Source organism: Hordeum vulgare, chromosome 7H (genome assembly GCF_904849725.1).
Source record: "Hordeum vulgare subsp. vulgare chromosome 7H, MorexV3_pseudomolecules_assembly, whole genome shotgun sequence".
Classification (NCBI taxonomy): Eukaryota; Viridiplantae; Streptophyta; class Magnoliopsida; order Poales; family Poaceae; genus Hordeum; species Hordeum vulgare.
The window spans coordinates 627,520,502-627,541,284 of NC_058524.1; the positions used below are offsets into that span (position 1 = coordinate 627,520,502).

General features: G+C 45.3%; 3 protein-coding genes and 1 long non-coding RNA gene across 4 annotated transcripts; 2 read left to right on the forward strand and 2 right to left on the reverse strand.

The window, feature by feature from the left end:
* Window positions 1-2,621: 2,621 nt before the first annotated feature.
* Window positions 2,622-4,401, forward strand: LOC123410624 (probable tRNA-splicing endonuclease subunit Sen2). Its single transcript, XM_045103566.1, has 2 exons — window positions 2,622-2,815; window positions 3,442-4,401. The coding sequence occupies exon 2, from the start codon at window positions 3,445-3,447 to the stop codon at window positions 4,321-4,323; it is 879 nt and encodes a 292-aa protein (XP_044959501.1). The 5' UTR covers window positions 2,622-2,815; window positions 3,442-3,444; the 3' UTR covers window positions 4,324-4,401.
* A 179-nt stretch (window positions 4,402-4,580) lies between these two features.
* Window positions 4,581-7,198, reverse strand: LOC123410625 (transport and Golgi organization 2 homolog). Its single transcript, XM_045103567.1, has 5 exons — window positions 7,022-7,198; window positions 6,546-6,735; window positions 5,925-6,131; window positions 5,298-5,492; window positions 4,581-5,118 (listed from the first exon to the last, which is right to left on the reverse strand). The coding sequence occupies exons 1-5, from the start codon at window positions 7,102-7,104 to the stop codon at window positions 4,993-4,995; spliced, it is 801 nt and encodes a 266-aa protein (XP_044959502.1). The 5' UTR covers window positions 7,105-7,198; the 3' UTR covers window positions 4,581-4,992.
* Window positions 7,199-7,295: 97 nt separating this feature from the next.
* Window positions 7,296-9,856, forward strand: LOC123410626. Its single transcript, XR_006613063.1, has 2 exons — window positions 7,296-8,782; window positions 9,409-9,856. It is a non-coding gene; the product is annotated as an uncharacterized LOC123410626 (long non-coding RNA).
* Window positions 9,857-10,290: 434 nt separating this feature from the next.
* Window positions 10,291-13,200, reverse strand: LOC123410622. The gene is made up of 13 exons (XM_045103565.1): window positions 12,989-13,200; window positions 12,773-12,919; window positions 12,549-12,668; window positions 12,307-12,387; window positions 12,079-12,197; window positions 11,863-11,964; window positions 11,653-11,772; window positions 11,455-11,508; window positions 11,295-11,361; window positions 11,160-11,213; window positions 10,967-11,041; window positions 10,828-10,860; window positions 10,291-10,533 (listed from the first exon to the last, which is right to left on the reverse strand). Exons 1-13 carry the CDS (start codon window positions 13,082-13,084, stop codon window positions 10,435-10,437), a joined length of 1,167 nt encoding a protein of 388 aa, XP_044959500.1. The 5' UTR covers window positions 13,085-13,200; the 3' UTR covers window positions 10,291-10,434.
* Window positions 13,201-20,783: the final 7,583 nt, after the last annotated feature.

Here is a 20,783-nt window from a genome sequence, read left to right on the forward strand (position 1 = left end):
TTTAGGATAAGGCTTTCACTGAGAAAATAGGAAAGTTAGTAGGTGGAAAGAGGGGGTAAAGAAAGTGCGAAAAACAACAATTTTTGCTCTTAAATTACACACTGAAGAGTAAAAACACGTTTTCGAGAAAACGCAGAGATTTGCGTTTCTTTGTATTGAAAAGAGGGGAAGTCAGCCTCCGAGGAGACGATTACAGCAGGTTACAAGTAGTTTAATGGACATCCCAGGATGGGGGAAAGACTACCCTAAGCCCCTTGTCCCCGGCTCTAGCCCAACACCTCATCTCATCTTTGATCCTATCCGAGAGCTCGGAGAGCGACGGAGTGACATGATCAAATAAACACGCATTCCTATGTTTCCAAATCATCCAGGGCACCAGCAGCGTGGTGGACCTCAGCGCCTTGCGGAGCAATGGTGGTGTCGCATCTCTCGCCCTTATCCACCAATCCTTAATGGAGATATCCTGCTCCGGCGTGGGGGCTGGTAGGCGCAGCCAGGAAAGAGCCTCGTGCCAGGCTTGCCGCGCGAAGGGGCGGGCGAGTAGCAGGTGTCGGATGGTCTCCGGCTCTTGGTCGCAAAGCAGGCAGCGGGTGTGATGGGGGAGGCCACGGCGAGCAAGTCTGTCCGCGGTCCAGCATCGGTCCAGGTTCACAAGCCAGTGAAAGAACTTGACCTTTGGCGGAGCCCATCCCTTCCAGATTAACTGCCAAGAATGGCATGTCAAGGATCCGTGGAAGGTTGCCTGATAGCAGGACCTCGTCGAGTATACTCCATTGGCCGTCCATTTCCAGACAAGCTTGTCTGGCTCAGCGGACAAAGTAGTGTGCGCGACGCGCTGCCATGTCGTCAGGTATTGTCCAATCTCTTGCAGCCCCACTATGTTGCGGATGTCTCGAGCCCAGGCATTGCCGGCGAGGCCTTCCGCCACCGTCCGCGCCCTTCTCCTGCTCTTGGGGATGCATAGGTAAAGCAGGGGTGCTAACTCACGAATCGACTGCCCATGCAGCCAGCGGTCTTCCCAGAACAGCGTCGTGTGACCGTCGCCTAGCACCATGAAGGTGGAGGCATAGAAGAGGCCGAGCTCCTCACGGGAGAACTGCAGGTCAAGGCCTTGCCAGGCTCTGTCGGCGTCCGTCCTCGATAGCCAGAGCCACCGCAGTCTGAGTGTGAGCCCTGTGCGCTCCAGGTCTCGGATGCCCAGCCCTCCAAGCGCGAGCGACCGGCTGACCGTGCGCCAGTTCACGTGACAGTGTCCTCCAAGCGCAGCCGCGCGACCAGCCCATAGGAAGCCGCGCTGGATCTTCTCTAGTTGCTTCAGGGTCTTCTTCGGGGGCGCTAGAGCAAGCATCTGTTGGGTTGGAATCGCGCTGAGGACCGATTTGACCAATGCCAGCCGCCCGACTTTGTTCATGAGCCATGCTTTCCATGTTGGGAGGCGGCCGGCCACAACATGGACTAGCGACTGCATCTGAGCCGCAGAGGGTCGCCTAGTGGTGAGCGGAGTAAAAACACGTTGATTATCCCTTTCTGTTAACTAAAAACAGATAAACATATCAAACATAATATACTCTACTTTTGCATAAAGTAAAATAAATAAATAATAGATTGAATGATAAACGTTGTGTCGGATATGGACTGGTTCAATGAAATCGGACACCCTCCTAAATGTTGTGTGGCATATGGACTGGTTCTGAACCTGCAAAACACATGCATGTTTTTCAAAGCACAAAACAGAAGCAAGCACACCAACAAATCCATGAATATCGATCTAAAATCAAGTGATGCAACAGCTATATATGTAATTATGTATGTAGACAAAATTGAATGACCGCAACGCCTACTTCTGTTATCAGGCACTGTGGACCTGCTACCGCTGATTGCTGAAATCAGTCAGGATCCAGTTGGCCAGGTTGCCCAAATGAAATTCTAAAGTGGCCAATCAACACAATAGAGAGGCTGATCAAGTAGACGGAGTAGTAGGCATGTTGTTTACTCATCAAGGCCTTGCTGGAGCTCCCATATTTGCTTTGGATCTGCAAACATCAACAAAATGTTTGGAATAACGCCATGAAAACGATGGTGAAGCGAAGGTAAATAATCGATACTGGTGGGAGTTTGATCTCTGACTTACCTGATGTCATTGATGTTGACGAGCAACAGCTTGATCTTGTCTGCCAGCGCAGCCGCCGTCCTCGTGAGGCGGCACCATCCCCGTTGACCAGCACTGGGTTGCCGCGCCACGCGGTGAACGACATCCTCCTCCCTCTCCTCCTCGCCATGTCAGGAGATCATGCCGGCGAGATCCCTCATTCAAGGGAGGTGGCACCGGAGCCATCGCCTAGAACGGAGTCATCTTCTTGCTCAAGACGAAGAAGAGGTAGAGGGGTGGCCTGTGGATCTTGGCCGAAAGGGGGGAAACAAGCAGGGGAGAGGAGGCGGCGGCTATGGCTGGTGGCATGTGGGGGAGAGGTGGAGAAGAAGACGTGCGCATGCGACCCAATGCGGAGAAAAGGAAATAATCCAATCGCTGGCTTCTTATTTTGCTTCCCTATGTACGTACGGTAAAATCGATACAGTAAAAGCCCAGCGATGCCCCTGCCTTCGGTTTCCAAAATAGAACCCCTCCCGTGCCTCTCTCTCCTCCCCCTGCCGCCGCCGCCGCCGGCGGCGCGAGTCTAGAAGAGAGGCCGAAAGCCGGCGCCTGCACCGCCGCCGCTGCGCCCCACCGCGCCCGGCCTCCAAGCAGCTCCATTCTTCACCTTCTCGCGCGCGCCTCCGCCGCATCTCTGGACCGCTGCTTCCTCCCCGCCCCAAGGTGAGTCTCCACACCGCTCGCTCTCCCTCCGTAGCGGCGGAGGAGCGCTGGCAGTGGCTGCTCCTCATTTTAATTTTCACCCCCCCAAATAATCCCGACACTAGCTAGGGTTCCCTTCTTATCCAGTCGATTTTCTGCAGTGATAGTGCAGGATCTGAAGAACAGCTTCAGTTGGTCTCTGACATCTTCCAGCATGTTGAAAAAAGGATTGATCGGTTGGGTGTGTTAGGCCGCAGGATATCAGCGAAAGCGAGTGGCGCACAATCAGTCTCCTCTGAATCACCTCCATGTTTTGCTGTCTGCTCTGCCCCGATGTGAAACATGGAGTCCACATTTCATACCAAATGTGCATCTGTGGCATATTTTTGGTTTCCTAGGTGTGGCTAGGTTTTACATTCTAACGTTAGTGCAATTCCTTGCTGCATTTGCCACCGCCGCCCTGACTCAAGGGGATCTGACCCCTGAGAGCCCTCGCTGCCAGAGCACGAATCACCATGGCCGCGAGAAATTCGACCACTACCAAACCAAAAAATATACTACTGAATACAAGCTAACGGTTCCATGTACTTTGTAGATTTTTGCCTTTTCTATGCCAATATCTTAACACTTGTGTTGTTGTGTTTCAGCCTATGGACATGTCCGGCCCCAGATGGAAGAAGGGCAAAGACGGCAAGAATTTCTCAGCTCTGGCAGCAGCTCAACCCATGTCAGGCATTGTTGCTAAGCTCCAGTCTTCACTGAAAGGCGCAACACTTGTGGCCACTTTATCTAGCCAGGGTAGGGACGCGATTCTTGGCGTGAACCCGCAGCAAGCTACACTTCTGAACCGTGCCGCCTTCGGCCGGGCTCTGGACAATGCTGGAGCAGAGAAACAGTGGTTCCAGCTGGGCGCTGAGGAGGTCTTCTACCTATGCCATGCTTTGAAGTGCATCTCAGTTGAGTCGGCGAGCAAGGAGCTGATGAGCCAAGGGGAGCTGTGGGATCACTTGTGCTCTGCATCAGAGTCATTTCCTGAGATGTACAAGGCATACTCGCATCTCAGATCGAAGAACTGGGTGGTGCGGTCGGGCTTACAGTATGGCACAGATTTCGTAGCTTACCGTCATCACCCAGCGCTCGTCCACTCAGAGTTTGCTGTGGTTGTAGTCCCAGAAGGAGTGGAGTTCGGCGGTAGGTGTGGCCGCCTGAATGTGTGGTCTGATCTACTGTGTGCACTACGAGCTTCTGGCAGTGTGGCCAAGACACTGCTGGTTCTAACCATCTCCAGCAGTAATTGTGAACTGAGCTCCCCAGATTGTTTAGAACAACTGGTTGTTCACGAGAGAACAATTAGTAGGTGGATAGCCCAGCAGTGCCGTGAGCAGCGATGTGAACCGCGCAGAGAAGAAGCAGAGAAGGAAGAACAAGATCAGGCAAGAGAAACTGTAGTCTTCAACTATTTGGGCGTAATACTAGGCTTCACAGTTCTTTCTAGCTTACTTGTATACAAGCTGAGATTCCAACAATAAACCTAAATATTTCTCTGTACTCCTATTGGTGATGTGTAATTTCTCATCTTATCAAACCTGTGCCAGTATTCTTTTGCATTTTGGAAAGATTTCTAGAGATGACCCATACATATATCCATACAACTGTATCTGACTGCAGAGTGCAGACATCATATTATGGTATGCTCTGGATGGTGTTTTCTGTGACTTTTCAAGGACTGCATTGTTAGAAGCTTCAGTTTCCAGCCTATTGAAGAAAAGAGGTACACTAGACACAGTTTCTTCAAATATTTGCACAGAGCTTTTTCTTTATAGTTACAGTGTTTAGTACACAAACACATTCAGGTCTTAAGGTATACATTTAGTAAACATCAGAGTCGATATCTACTGTATTGAAGAACTGAAGGTACAATGTCTGTAGTAAAGCATGTATGTTCATAGACAAAGGTGGCAACATGAAGTCTGTAAATATACATATCATATCATATTATTATTATTATGTATATATATTCAACAATTTGAATGATCTCTCTCTGAATTGATAAATCTGCATACAGTAAATAATTTAATCGCCATAACTAGAGATCATTATATGATCTTAAAGCGCAACTGTGGAAATAACAGCATGCACAATTGTAGCTATTCATTCTTTCTTCCTATTTTGGGCTCCCGCCTTTAGGTCCGCATTGGCTACTCTATCTGGTAATGCACTGTGTGGTTCTTCCATATACCACTCTCGAGGTACTTTTCATATAAGCTAGCTTCTCCATCATAGTTCACTGAAAGAACTGCTGTGCTCCTTGTCCCATAGAGCCCCTTTGCAAAAACAGAAACATGTGCAAAAATGTAAATAAATATAGCATTGCAGTATCAATATAGGCTTCTGTACTTGACATCTGTGTGCTATTTTAGTGGTTAATAGGTACTATAATTTTTCAGATAATTCAACTCTGAATGTAATTGTAAACTGCAATTAAGTCAGATTTTATGCTCACTTCGTCAGTTTGCACCTCGATGAAGATGGAGCTCAGACCGTGCTCCCAGGTGGGATCACAACCGGTGTTTGGCAGCCTATCTTTATCAGCCCTCGTCGTGTCAGTCATTAGTCTGTCAGCTATATCCTTCGCTTCAACTTCATCATCACCATGCTTCCTTATAAACTCCCTGAAGTTTTTACCAAGGCGAATTGCCTACAAGCAATATATGCAATGATGAAAAATTGTCTGCACTGCATTCCTTAGGCACACTCTTAGTTTACTGGTCCCTAAGACAGAGTGGCTTGCAATCATGTGTTATCTACTCCTGTCTTGCTGCTTGTACATGCAGTGCTATTAATTGAGTTAAATGCACTGCCCTCTATAACTAGGGAAGTACTTGACTTGGTTTTCATGTTGCTATCTCACATCTTTTCCAGCTCAAAAGTTCCCTTTACGATTCTTAGTGCAATACAAGTAAAATCAACAAAGGACACCTCATTGGACATTCAGCATTTCTAGCTTGCTACTGATGTTCTTCCACGATTTTTACCAAATAACATCATCATGTGCATTCCTATTTCTGTGACACTCTGGGAATTCTATCAATTTGTAAGGTGTCCATTGGACATGTAGTAGTTCTGTTACCTTCTGCCAAGGGCTATCAAGCCTTGCATTGGACAACACATGGAGTCCTGGTGAGACGAGCTGAATTGTCGCAGGCTGCCCCTTTGGCCGGTTTGACACGTAGACCATGACATTCCTGGTTAGATCAGCTAGTATAAGGTTGAAGCCATTGTACTCATCAGCTTCTTTTGCCACTTCAGTCGCAACCTCCAGTGGGCTCTTGTTTCCCTGTACAATGCAGATTCTGTGGATCATGCTCATGTTTGGAGCAAGGTAAGTGCTCTCTATTTCCTCAACACACATCCTATGGACAATCCTGTGCATGCTTTTCCTTTTGAGGGGGCGATGGCAGGTTACCAGTTGTAATAGGAAAAATGTTTTAAAAGATAAAGTTTTGGTTTCTAAAAATGGGACTGTATGCCTTTGTCTTCATGTAAGCAATCTCTGTACCAATCACCATCAGAACTGAGAAAAATGGAATAAACACCAGACAGATAGCGACTTTCAGCACATAAAAAATGATTCTGTCAGGAACGCATAGTAGAAGACACCAACTTTGTTTGTACAAGAAATGAAACATATCTTTTCTTATCATGTGCATATCTCCTACGTTGACAACCACAAACTTGAGTTTTGATTTACCTGCAGGAACCTGAGGGGCAGGTCTCCCCTAGTGCGTGCGCCGGGCATTGCATCAGGCTCGAGCACATTGGTCAGGAAGGCAAGCCTGCCATCTTTGGTGCTCCCCATCCATGTTCCTCCACCGAGTACATCCCTGCCACCAAGAATCTTCATTGAGCCCTCGCCCCACCATCCTACTGCCTTTGTAGGCCTGCATACATGAAGAATAATAGCAGATGAAGAAAGAACATTGTTATTCTGCAATGGGAAAGGCTTCTCCAAGATAATTTGCTATGTGGCCTGGTGAATAAAGCGTGCAGCGATATTAGGATCGGAATGTTGGCATGACATATGACTTACGGTTCATGGGGCTGTTGTCATGGAACATGTAATTCATGAGGAAGAGCTAAATTCCAAAACGGAAGCTCACGATGCAACGATATTACTTTCAGATGGGAGTACCGCAAGGACGAATGAAGCAAAACGAAGTGCTGTACCTGCTATGGAACTCATCTCTGTTGAGCAGCAGCAGGAGCTGATGCTGTGGGTGAGCCTGCCAAATCCATGCAGCGATACACATGGCTTCAGGTGGTTCCTTACTCCCTGCTTCTAAAAATAACTCCCTTGTTTTGCAACCGTGCGCCTTGTGTGTGTGTGTGTGTGTGTGTGTGTACCTGATATTTCTCCCCGTGCACGCCTTTGTATTTATAGGAAGAAGGCTGAAGGGGAGAGAGAAGAGAAGCAGAGCCCACAGAGTGTCTTAACATTATTGCCTGCAACCAGGTGCTCTGCAGTCTGTTATTCTTCCGTCAGAGTTCCATCCTGTTCACTTACCAGGCTATTACCTGGCATCTCATGTCTTGAGGGTCCTTTACTTACCACTAACTTCTTCCCTACAGCTACCCTTAACTTGTGTGATAGTGGGGAAATATCTAGTACTCGCTCCGTCCCAAAATAAGTGACTTAACTTTGTACTGAAGTTACTTGTTTTTGGACGGAGGGAGTATTTTCTTTTGGGATAACTCCCAGTTTGGCCCATCCTCTTGGCTCAGAATGGGGACAGCATCTACCACGATTAACGCCAACTATATCACTTTTATTGCTTGCGTGGAGATGCAACTTTGATGCTTTTTTCCTGTAGGTTGCTGTTCTATTATTTCTGGGGACAGAAAGCAAAAGGCACGTGAATCGCTATTAGCGTAGATTCATACAATGAGTGATCAGGAGGCTGATCTGCAAAAAAATTAAATCTTGTAGGCTCTGGAGAATGATCTTGCTGATCCATATCTGAATGGAAGTGGGATCTTGACTGGATCACTCTCCAATACTGGTTTGGAATAGGATATACACAAGTTGTAAGCAACGGCCTGGTCTTTCCAAGCATATGACTCTGCGCCGTAGCGTATTCAAAACCGCCTACCTGTATCCTGTGGGTAGTTGGCTTTGATGGTTCCACACGTGTCACTACAGGAAAACAACATGCCTTTCAGGCATACATCACCTGCCCCATCTGCTTTCAGGCAAGTAATTCTGTTTTTGTATGCAGCAACATATTTTTCTTCTTTGCCTCAGGCCATGTTTAGCGTGTCGTGAGATAGACATGTCAAGTGGAGTATTTTTTTATTTTTTTTTGCTGAACGGTTGCAATCTTTCCAAGAAAACTAAGATTACAGATACGCCGTGGTTTAGGATTTGCAGAGGGGTCATATGTTATGTCCACTCGTATGACAAGTTGTCTAATTTTCTATTGTTGAAAAGCCAGCAACTTTTTAGTCACTGTATTGGTACATGGTTTATATCTCCTTATTATAACATTCAGGTCATCATACTCTTAAATCTGCATTACATCACTGCCTTCTAGAGCTGACATGGACTGGATGCCATACCAAACAAAGTCTAGGAAGATTGTTGGCTACTATTATGCACTGGACTTCACTGCTGATCTGCACCCGCCGTGTTTTACCACAAGTACTAACAACATATTTGGCTGCTGTACCTTCAATTTAAGCACAGTCGTCGTCGATGCTTAGCTTCATTTAGCTTTGTGCTACGACTAATGTGTATCTTTGTTGGTGTTAGGATGTTAATACACAGCATTTGGTAAGGACGACCTAATCGGGTATGTTGTTGAATGTTGACCCTCACTAATTCAGTCTAAGCAGACAGCTTTATCCTGTTTGGTGGGGAGGCACTTTCAGAGGCTTCTTATGCAGTGGTGGTTGGTCATGGAGTCATCAGCATGTAACCGACAGTAAGAGGTAACGGTCCCATCTTTGCTGCACACTTGGTAGTTGTTAGTGCTACCCATGCTGCAATAATAAATGCATGACCTGATCATTTTTGGCATGTATAATTGCTTGAATAAAAAGGAAACATTTATTGTGGGTCAGCAAAATTAGAAGGATAATCACACAACTGCCCCCATAGGCTGGGGGGGGTCACTCAACCTACATTGTCGGCTGCCAATTACTCTGTCACCATGCCTGTGCCATTATGCATATGTGTGGTACTACTGCCCCTTGGCTGCCAATTGCTAACTACTATATCTCTTGCCAACTCTCATGCACCCTTAGTTATTGCCACCATAAGAGCAAGTACAATAGAGCTGAGTCAGCTGGCTATAAGGAATAAACTAATATATTTTTGTTAGTTAGAGAAAGAGAAGAGTAAAGAGAAGGTAAGCGGGCTCTTAGCTAAGAGCCAGCTAGGCATTTTGTGAGTATGAAAGGTGGACCATATATTAAAGAAGTAGTACAATTTTACAATGAACTATTGTACATGTTGGTTATAAGATGAGCTATAGATGACATGACAACGGCTTATATCCAGCAGCTGGCTATACTATTGTACTTGCTCTAACAATAATGCCCGCTCTAACGTGCAGGCGTACGCATATGGGCGGCTATGATGAACCCCCGTGCGAATCAATTCCGTGGAAACAAATGTGGGGATGGAGGAAAAAGTTGGTGAGACCTCTGCTCTGCCCTGCTCTTCCTGCAACCAGAGGCACTGATGATTTTGCTGCTTCTTGTCATCTTGTTACTTATGCATGCGGTTTTGTACCCAGGTTTGATTACTTCTATTTTCAGCTTGAGATTCTTGTTATTATTACTACTTGATGATTGATTGTGTGTTACTCTGGTATGTCAAAATCGCTATTTGTTACAGTAGAGGGATCGCTGTAGTCTAGGGGTTAAACGTCAAAGATGCGTTTATGAGAAAGTTACAGTGAGTTGTAGCTGAACATGGAGCATGTATTATTAAAGGCTTAAAGCTGCAATGTATTTCCTATTTGGAAATAAATAGATACTGTTGCTAAGTTTTTCTGAAAAGTTAGTATGTATTCCTTTTTTAATGCTTCCGGTTGTTGAAAATGTTGAAAAAAGGCCATGCTGGGCCCAGTTAACATTAACCTATCTGGCCCATAACTCAGTAACGAAATGGGCTTTGCTCCAGTGGTGATGTAGCTATCTGGACCCTCACTCTGTTGGCCCTTTGAGCTGTGAAATGGGCTGTTCCAAAGTCACCGTTATTTCTCGTTTTTTTCTTCTGTGTATGGGTTTCTCCCTAAAACAAAATAAAAATAAAATTTTGGGATCTGTTGCTCTCTTTTAGGCTGTCTTTGCCATCTTAATGCATTTTCAAAAGCACCTGTTTTTTATTCATGTTTTTGTGTGTGTATGGAAGCATCACTTTTGGAACAGATGCTACTAGAATAGTTAATTCCAAAAGTTTCACCCCCTTTTTAGAAAAACAAGGATGCATCTGAATAACTGAATTTCACAAGCAAACTTGCCAAGATAACAGACAAAAAAAAGTAGCAATGTGTTGAAAAATAGTAATTACATTATGCAAAAAATTGGCTAATAAAAAAAACTAGGGTTCATCCTCTTGTAATCAATTATGTAAGCTAATTGAGTGTTGACAACGATCTGTTGGTGAGTTCCTTGTCCGCATTGGCGAACCTAGAGTTAAAGGCCTCCAGCTCCTCAAATTGACGCGCTCGTACCTATCAAAAGAGGCACATACAATTATTTTTCTGGTATATAATTGAGACAACTAGCAATCTAGAATGTGTTTATGTTTAGTAATAAATAATATAAAACATGGAAAGACATTCAAAACAAAGTCATGCTACTCACATGACATTGTTAAAAACAACAATATAAAATGTGAAAAGACATTCAAACACAAGCTCATGCTACTCACATGACATTGCTAAAATAACAGCCCACTTATGTTATGACTATGACTAGCATTGGTTGTTAACATATTCTATGGGGTAACAAAAATAAGCGCAGACCTCAAAACGGCCTCCTGGTTTTCCTTTGTCACCCTGAAAAGAAGAAGAATAAGAAGGAGAAGAGCAGCAGCTTGTAAGTTGATTATAAAAATGCGAGGCATTGATGAATTTAAACTGTTGAGAGAAACTGGTCAAATACCTCGCCTTGGAGAGTTGGAACCGCACGGTGGACTATGTACTGCGCATCTACGACACCAATTTGCTCTTCAGGATCCTGGCAAATTCAAATTAGAATATTAACATGTACAACAAAATGTTGGTACATTCTCCTATATGCACATGTAGTGTATATTTTTAGACGCTGCTGCTCAATATAATTAGACTAATCTTACATCGACGCATCTCCAGAAATAGGAGTCGATAGGCCATCCATGGACGAGGTCATTCTGCAGCCAAACACATTGTTGTCCTTCCTTTCAGATCAGACAAGCCAAAAATGCCAATGCTGTCCTCCAATCATAACATACCTGGATCATGTGCCACACGCATCTCCAGGCATCCCGGGAGAAGACCGGCGCCATCATCTCCACGAACCTGCATTTCGTGTGCTTTTTGCATCTTCACTTTCGACGTGAAAATTCGCAAACAATAATGCTTCTGAAGTGAAGAATTCAGTCTGTCAGTTACCCGCTGCACGGCCGCTTGTGCACGTCCCAGCAATGCTCGCCCCCTGCATCTGTCCTGTTTGTTCATGGCAGACACCCGAAATTTCAGACCCTGCTAAAACGCCAGAAATATACTCCCTTCGTAAAGAAATATAATATCACTAGTCTTATGTTTCTTTACAGAGGGAGTACTATGCATCATCATGGACATCGCACTTACTTGTGCATCTCGCTGCTGTTTTTCCTGGTGGTGACGTCGTACATCGGCGCCGGCCCCTCAGTTGTGTCCAGGCCTGGCTGCGAGATCTCCAGCCCGTGCCTCCTCACGATGTCCAGGTACCTGCAACCGGTGCATCCACAACCTACATGTTCATCATCATCCACAATATATATTCAGAGTTCAGAGAAAAGCATAGCTAGAGGGACATACGGTTCCGCGGCGAAGTTGTCGACGCCGAGGTCCTCATCCCACAGGAACACGTAGTCGTAGGGCGCCACCATGCTTGGGTGCAGGAACCTCTTGGCGAACCACCTTCGTTGTTGTTATTATTTTTGAGACAAAAGTCTGAAGATTGTCAGCGCACATGTCTGCAGTTCGGAGTGGAATTCAGTGAGTGAGGCGAGTGGACAGACAATTAGATGTTACCATTTGGTCTGCTTCCTGGCGCTGACATGGGCGACCTCCTTGGACCATTCAAACTGCTCGTCCCACTCCGTCGTATGACCGTCGTAGTGGAACAGCACGATGTCGAAGTTGTCGGAGAACTGCGTCATTTGTCATTGATAGATGATCATGCATGGTCAGACAACGGACGACCATGGACGACCATGGAAGTTGTACATCTGAAACACTGAAAATCTAGTGCTTGTCTACCTTGTGAACGGTTGCATTGACATTTTCTCTTTCGCCATACCCTACCGCGAGCGCGAGGACGTACTTGCCAGTCGGGCTGTCCTGCGCATCCCAAGATGATCAGACCATGATTTTTATTCTTTCATGAAATGAAACAAGATCCATTCAGTACGATGCCCCATTATATTCAGAGAGAGTGAAGAATGAACGAATGAACTCTGGCAGGTTGTTCAGAGATGGAACCTAAAACATGCAAGACGTACCTCTCTTGGGGATCCCCAGAGCCGGCGCAGATGAAGATCGGACTCTGAAACCACGATCCCCGGTGGCAGCCGCCTCTCTGCGCCCTCTCGAGGGTTTCTTACTGCTGCAACCGCTACAATCTACAAAGTAGGAACCATGGATGAAGAGACAATTTAGCTGGTAACGAAATAAAAGTATATAGTATATAACTTGATGATTCAGAAAGTTTAGAAATGTAAGGTACCGGTGCTGAACTGGTGGCATTTGGGGCGCCGGTGCTGTTGTTCCTGAAAGGCGCTCCCCATAATCTGCCGAGCCTACTGCTGTGACCGACGCTGCAGTTGGCGACGCCGCCGCTGTTGCTGCTCCAAGGCAGTATGCCACACTGAAGCTGCATACATTTGTTCATATGAAAAGAACAATTCAGAGTCGATACAGAATGAGTAATGTTATTGTTTACCTTTGGTGTGATGTCCACAGGAAAAGAAATGCCGACCAAGAACCCGGCCGCCGCTGCGAATAGCACGGTCAGGACCGGGCTTGCTTTCATTTTCATCCTCGCTCGTTCACTCTATGTAGGCACAGGTGTATGTGTGTGTATTCACCACATCAAGGCAAAGGAAAGAGAGAGGTGTGCCCGTGATGTGCTGTGAGTGTGAAGGAGGAGCTATCTAATCTAAACTGATCAATCTCTGCAATTGATATGACCACAGATAATGACATATATTTACGATGATTTCCTGACTAGATCTGCGCAGGTAGGGTGTGATGGAGAAGAAGACTTGCTTTGTTTACGGGCATGGAGAAGAAGACTTTATTTAGTTAGCATCGAACTGAGTATGCATTGGGAGGCGTAGGTTTGACTTGTGCACTAACCCAAATGCATGCGCACGCTGGCTTTTGTTTCCTTCAAGTAACGGAGCGTGCACGCGAGCTCCTACCGCTCTTCTCCACGCAATTAAGGCCATGTTTGGGACCGCTCTGCTCCATCAAATCCACTTTGAAGCAGTTTCATATGGAAGTTGTAGCTCTTTTAAAGAGAACGTTTGGCTTTTATCCAACTCCAGCTTCACGAATGGAAATTTTGGTGGAAATGATCTACTCCCTCCGTTCCTAAATATAAGACCTTTTAGAGATTGCACTGCAAACTACATGCGGATGTACTTAGACATATTTTAAAGTGTAGATTCATTCATTTTGCTCCGTATGTAGTCTCCTAGTGAAATCTCTAAAATGTCTTATATTTTGAAACGGAGGGAGTATTTGATTGGATGAGAGGAGAGAAACGAAGGGGTATCCACTTACGGGTGGCAGTGGTGGGTAATTTCGCTCCAACTCCAGCTTCTACAATTTTATGAAGCACCTCCTAGAGAGCTTCATAAAAAACAGAAGTTGGACCCTAGATTCTAGTTTTTTTGTGGAGCTGTATATCGTGAAGCTACCTCGTTTGGCTTATGTTTTCTAGAGCGGAGCTGAATTTTCTGGATTTATATTGGAAGCGAATCGAGAAGTTTCCGGGAGGACGGGCCCGCGCTATCTCATACCGAACGGGCCACGTATGGGTGTGTTTGATAGGGCGCATGTTGCTATTCCATATTCCGTGTTAGCATGTACTCCTTTCGTTTTTAAATATAAAATGTTTTAGAGATTTTTATATGGGTTACATATGGATATATATAGACATAATTTAGAACGTAGATTCATTCATTTGCTTCGTATGTAGTCTGCATTGTACTCCCTCGGTTCCTTGATATAAGGTGTATAGTTTTTTGAGAAAAAAATCTGAAATATAAGGTGTATTGCGTTGCACCACTCGTTTGGATATTTGTTTTGGAGATTTTATTATATTTCCTTATATCAGGCAAGGTCCTCTATTTTCTTATGTCAATTAGTCAGGTGTAATCTCACTCAAAACTTATGAAATTTTTCCTCCACGTGTGTTCTTTAATTTCCGTGCCAAAAACTGTACACCCTATATTTAGAAATGAAGGGAGTATCTAAAAAAACTTATATTTAGGAAGGAAGGGAGTATAAGCTATCTTTGGCATGTCCAGCCCTATGCTTTGCCCTCGAGTGAACCCGTGATACACACTGACCGGGTTGGTCTGAAGAACTAAATCAGGCAATCACTCGCTGAACAACAATACTTTTAAAAGGACTATATATAACTTGATCGCGAGGAAAAATAGGCAAAGTTCAGTTACACGTAAGGGCTAGCCATGAATGATGGCGGCTAGGTTTTACCTCAATGCAAGTATAATACCCTAGAGGGCTCTCGACCTTTGGCTTTATGGCCATACAGTGGGGATCGATGAGGAAAAATAGGCAAAGTTCAATTACACGTAAGGGCTAGCCATGAATGATGGCGGCTAGGGTTTACCCCAATGCAAGTATAATACCCTAGAGGGCTCTCGACCCTTGGCTTTATGGCCTTACAGTGGGGATCGATGAGAACAAACACTAGGTGGAAACGGGCCTTTGGCCGGGACCCTTTAGTCCCGGCCTGCCTCTGAGTCGGGACTAAAGGCCCGGCCACGTCGCCCCAAATCGCAATGCCTCCCTCGAGGTTTTAGTCCCGGCCCGTAAGAAGCCTTTAGTCCCGGTTCGTGTCCCAAACCGGGACTAAAGGGCTACGCGGTGTGCAGCTCGCATGTGCGGCACCTTTAGTCCCGGTTTGTGTCTCAAACCGGGACTAAAGTCCTCTGCCTATATATAGCACAGCCCCCCTCTCCCCTCTTCCTTGCATTTTTCTTGGATGAAGGATTGTGGGTGTGTGCTAGCTCTCCATTTTTTATGCACTAGAGGTGTTTGTTGAAATGTGTGTTAGAGCGATGCCGCTTCAGTTCACCGAACACAACTACGATATGAGATGTCTGAGCCATGCTTAAACCTCTTCCTCTTTATTTCTACTTATTCTAAAAGGTTAGCAACTATATTTCCTCGTTTAGACCGTGCGATAATAATTTTTAGGGTCGTGATTGTATTTGATATACTATCGTATAACACAGATGAGCCATCCATGGATGTACGGTGATCGACGCACAACCGCTTACAGAGAAGGCGTGCATTCTTTTCGAGTTGCAGCCGATGCGAACAAGCATGGTGGTGGCTATATGTTTTGTCCATGTGTTGAATGTCGGAATGAGAAGGATTACACTTCCTCAAGAGTCATTCAGAGCCACCTGCTTCGGCCCGGTTTTATGTCGGGCTATAATGTTTGGATCAAGCACGGAGAAAGAGGGGTTATGATGGAAGACGACGATGAAGAAGAAGAGAACGATGATGACAACTACCGATCTATGTTCCTTGAGTATGCTGATACCGCAATAGAAGACAATGAAGAAGAAGATCAGGATGAAGAACGGGAACCAGATGAGCCCGCTGATGATCTTGGCCGGGTCATTTCTGATGCACGGCGAGGTTGCGACACAGAAAAGGAGAGGTTGCAGTTCGAGCAGATGTTACAGGACCACAACAAATTGTTGTACCCAACTTGTGAAGATGGCCAGAAGAAGCTGGATAGCACACTAGAATTGCTGAAGTGGAAGGCAGAGACCGGTGTGACTGACTCGTCATTCGAAAAGTTGCTGGTACTGATGAAGAAGATGCTTTCAAGAAAGAACGAATTGCCCGCCAGCACGTACGAAGCAAAGAAGCTTGTCTGCCCTCTAGGATTAGACGTGCAGAAGATACATGCATGCCCTAATGACTGCATCCTCTACCGCGGTGAGAAGTACGAGAATATGGATAAATGCCCGGTATGCACTGCATTGCGGTATAAGATCAGAAAAGATGACCCTGGTGATATTGAGGGGGAGCCACCCAGGAAGAGGGTTCCTGCCAAGGTGATGTGGTATGCTCCTATAATACCACGGTTGAAACGTCTGTTCAGAAATAAAGATCATGCGAAGTTGTTGCGATGGCACATGGAAGATCGTATGAAAGACGATAAGTTGAGGCACACCGCTGATGGTCGGGAGTGGAGAAAAATCGAGAGAGAGTTCCTGAGATTTGCAGCTGACGCAAGGAACTTATGGTTAGGTCTGAGTACACATGGCATGAATCCTTTTGGGGAGCAGAGTTGCAGTCACAACACCTGGCCCGTTACTCTATGTATCTACAACCTTCCTCCTTGGTTGTGCATGAAGCGGAAGTTCATTATGATGGAGTGCTTATCCAAGGTCCAAAGCAACCCGGCAACGATATTGATGTGTACCTAAGGCCATTAGTTGATGAACTTTTACAGCCGTGGGCCGAACCAGGTGTACGTGTGTGGGACGAGCACAAACAAGAGGAATTTGACCTTCGAGCGTTGCTTTTGTTGGGGAACGTCGCATGGGAAACAAAATTTTCCTACGCGCACGAAGACCTATCATGGTGATGTCCATCTACGAGAGGGGATGAGTGATCTACGTACCCTTGTAGATCGTACAGCAGAAGCGTTAGAGAACGCGGTTGATGTAGTGGAACGTCCTCACGTCCCTCGATCCGCCCCGCGAACAATCCCGCGATCAGTCCCACGATCTAGTACCGAACGGACGGCATCTCCGCGTTCAGCACACGTACAACTCGACGATGATCTCGGCCTTCTTGATCCAGCAAGAGAGACGGAGAGGTAGATGAGTTCTCCGGCAGCGTGACGGCGCTCCGGAGGTTGGTGGTGATCTAATCTCAGCAGGGCTCCGCCCGAGCTCCGCAGAAACGCGATCTAGAGGAAAAACCGTGGAGGTATGTGGTCGGGCTGCCGTGGAAAAGTCGTCTCAAATCAGCCCTAAAACCTCCGTATATATAGGTGGGAGGGGGAGGGAAGAGGCAGCCTCAAACCCTCAAGGGTTGGCCGAAATTGGAGGTGGAGGAGTCCTACTCCAATCCTACTTGGAGTAGGATTCCACCTTCCCACTTGGAAACTCTTTCCACCTTGTGTTTTTTCCTTCTCAAACCTTATGGGCCTTAGTGGGAACTTATTCCAGCCCACTAGGGGCTGGTTTATCTCTTCCCATAGCCCATGAGACCCCTTGGGGCGTGACACCCCTCCCGATGGTCCTCGGCACCCCTCCCGGCACTCCCGGTACACTACCGATGAGCCCGAAACTTTTCCGGTAATGCACGAAAACCTTCCGGTAACCAAATGAGGTCATCCTATATATCAATCTTCGTTTCCGGACCATTCCGGAAACCCTCGTGACGTCCGTGATCTCATCCGGGACTCCGAACAACATTCGGTAACCAACCATATAACTCAAATACGCATAAAACAACGTCGAACCTTAAGTGTGCAGACCCTGCGGGTTCGAGAACTATGTAGACATGACCCGAGAGACTCCTCGGTCAATATCCAATAGCGGGACCTGGATGCCCATATTGGATCCTACATATTCTACGAAGATCTTATCGTTTGAACCTCAGTGCCAAGGATTCATATAATCCCGTATGTCATTCCCTTTGTCCTTCGGTATGTTACTTGCCCGAGATTCGATCGTTAGTATCCGCATACCTATTTCAATCTCGTTTACCGGCAAGTCTCTTTACTCGTTCCGTAATACAAGATCCCGCAACTTACATTAAGTTACATTGCTTGCAAGGCTTGTGTGTGATGTTGTATTACCGAGTGGGCCCCGAGATACCTCTCCGTCACACGGAGTGACAAATCCCAGTCTTGATCCATACTAACTCAACTAACACCTTCGGAGATACCTGTAGAGCATCTTTATAGTCACCCAGTTACGTTGCGACGTTTGATACACACAAAGCATTCCTCCGGTGTGAGTGAGTTATATGATCTCATGGTCATAGGAATAAATACTTGACACGCAGAAAACAGTAGCAACAAAATGACACGATCAACATGCTACGTCTATTAGTTTGGGTCTAGTCCATCACATGATTCTCCTAATGATGTGATCCCGTTATCAAGTGACAACACTTGCCTATGGCCAGGAAACCTTGACCATCTTTGATCAACGAGCTAGTCAACTAGAGGCTTACTAGGGACAGTGTTTTGTCTATGTATCCACACAAGTATTGTGTTTCCAACTAATACAATTATAGCATGGATAATAAACGATTATCATGAACTAAGAAATATAATAATAACTAATTTATTATTGCCTCTAGGGCATATTTCCAACAGTCTCCCACTTGCACTAGAGTCAATAATCTAGTTCACATCACCATGTGATTCCAACGAATCCAACACCCGTATAGTTATGGGGTCTGATCACGTCTTGCTTGTGAGAGAGGTTTTTAGTCAACGGCTCTGAAACTTTTAGATCCGTGCGTTCTTTACAAATCTTTATGTCATCTTATAGATGCTGCTACTACGTGCTATTCGGAAATGCTCCAAATATCTACTCTACTGTATGAATCCGTTTCACTACCCATAGTTATTCAGATTAGTGTCAAAGCTTGCATCAACGTAACCCTTTACGACGAACTCTTTAACCACCTCCATAATCGAGAAAAATTCCTGAGTCCATTTGTTACCAAGGATAAATTTTGACCGCTGCTAGTGATTCAATCATGGATCACTCTCTGTACCTCTCAACAGACTTTGAGTCAAGGCACACATCAGGTGCGGTACACAGCATGGCATACTTTAGATTCTACGGCTAAGGCATAGAAGACGACCTTCGTCTATTCTCTTTATTCTGCCGTGGTCGGGTTTTGAGTCTTACTCAAATTCACACCTTACAACGCAACCAAGAACTCCTTCTTTGTTGATCTATTTTGAACTCCTTCAAAACTTGTCAAGGCATGCATCTTGTTGAAACTTCCATTAAGCGCTTTCGATCTATCTCCATAGATCTTTGATGCTCAACGTTCAAGTAGCTCAATCCAGGTATTCCTTTGAAAACTCCTTTCAAACAACCTTGTATGCTTTACAGAAATTCTACATTACTTCTGATCCACAATATGTCAACCACATATACTTATCAGAAATTCTATAGTGCTCCCACTCACTTCTTTGGAAATACAAGTTTCTCACAAACTTTGTACAAACCCAAAATCTTTGATCATCTCATCAAAGTGTATATTCCAACTCCGAGATGCTTGCACCAGTCCACTGAAGGATCGCTGGAGCTTGCATACTTGCTAGTATCTTTAGGATCGAGAAAACCTTCTGGTTGTATCACATACAATGTTTGCTCAAGGAAACCGTCGAGAAAACAATGTTTTGATATCCTACGTGCAATATTTCATAAATAATGCATCAACAACTAACATAATTCTAACAGACCTTTAGCATCGCTACGAGTGAGAAAGTCTCATCACAGTCAACTGTTTGATCTTGTCGAAAACATCTTTGCGACAAGTCGAGCTTTTCTTAATAGTGACTTATCACCATCATCGTCTGTCTTCCTTTAAAGATCCATTTTTACTCAATAGTCCTATGACCATCAAGTAGTTCTACCAAAGTCTTCACTTTGTTTTCACACATGGATCCTCTCTCGGATTTCATGGCTTCCAGCCATTTGTCGGAATCTGGGCCCACCATCGCTTTCTCCATAACTCGTAGGTTCACTGTTGCTCAACAACATGACCTCCAAGACAGGGTTACCGTACTACTCTGCAGCAGTATGCGACCTTGTCGACCTACGAGGTTTGTAGTAACTTGATTCGAAGCTCAATGATCACCATCATCAGCTTCTACTTCAATTGGTGTAGGCGCCACAGGAACAACTTCCTACGCCCTGCTACACACTAGTTGAAGTGATGGTTCAATAACCTCATCAAGTTCTACTACCCTCCCACTCAATTCTTTCGAGAGAAACCTTTCCTCGAGAAAGGATCCGTTTCTAGAAACAAACACTTTGCTTTCGGATCTGAGATAGGAGATGTACCCAACTGTTTTGGATATCCTATGAAGATGCATTTATCCGCTTTGGGTTCAAGCTTATCAGACTGAAACCTTTTCACATAAGTGTCGAAACCCCAAACTTTCATGAAACGACAGTTTAGATTTCTCTAAACCTCAGTCTATACTGTGTCATCTCAACGGAAATACGCGGTGCCCTATTTAAAGTGAGTGCGGTTGTCTCTAATGCATAACCCATAAACGATAGTGGTAATTCGATAAGAGACATCACAGTATGCACCATACTAAATAGTGCGTGGCTATGATGTTCAGACACATCATCACACTATGATGTTCCAGGTGGCATGAACTGTGAAACAATTTCCACATTGTCTTAACTGTGTACCAAAAACTCGTAACTCAGATATTCATTTCTATGATCACATCGTAGACAGTTCAT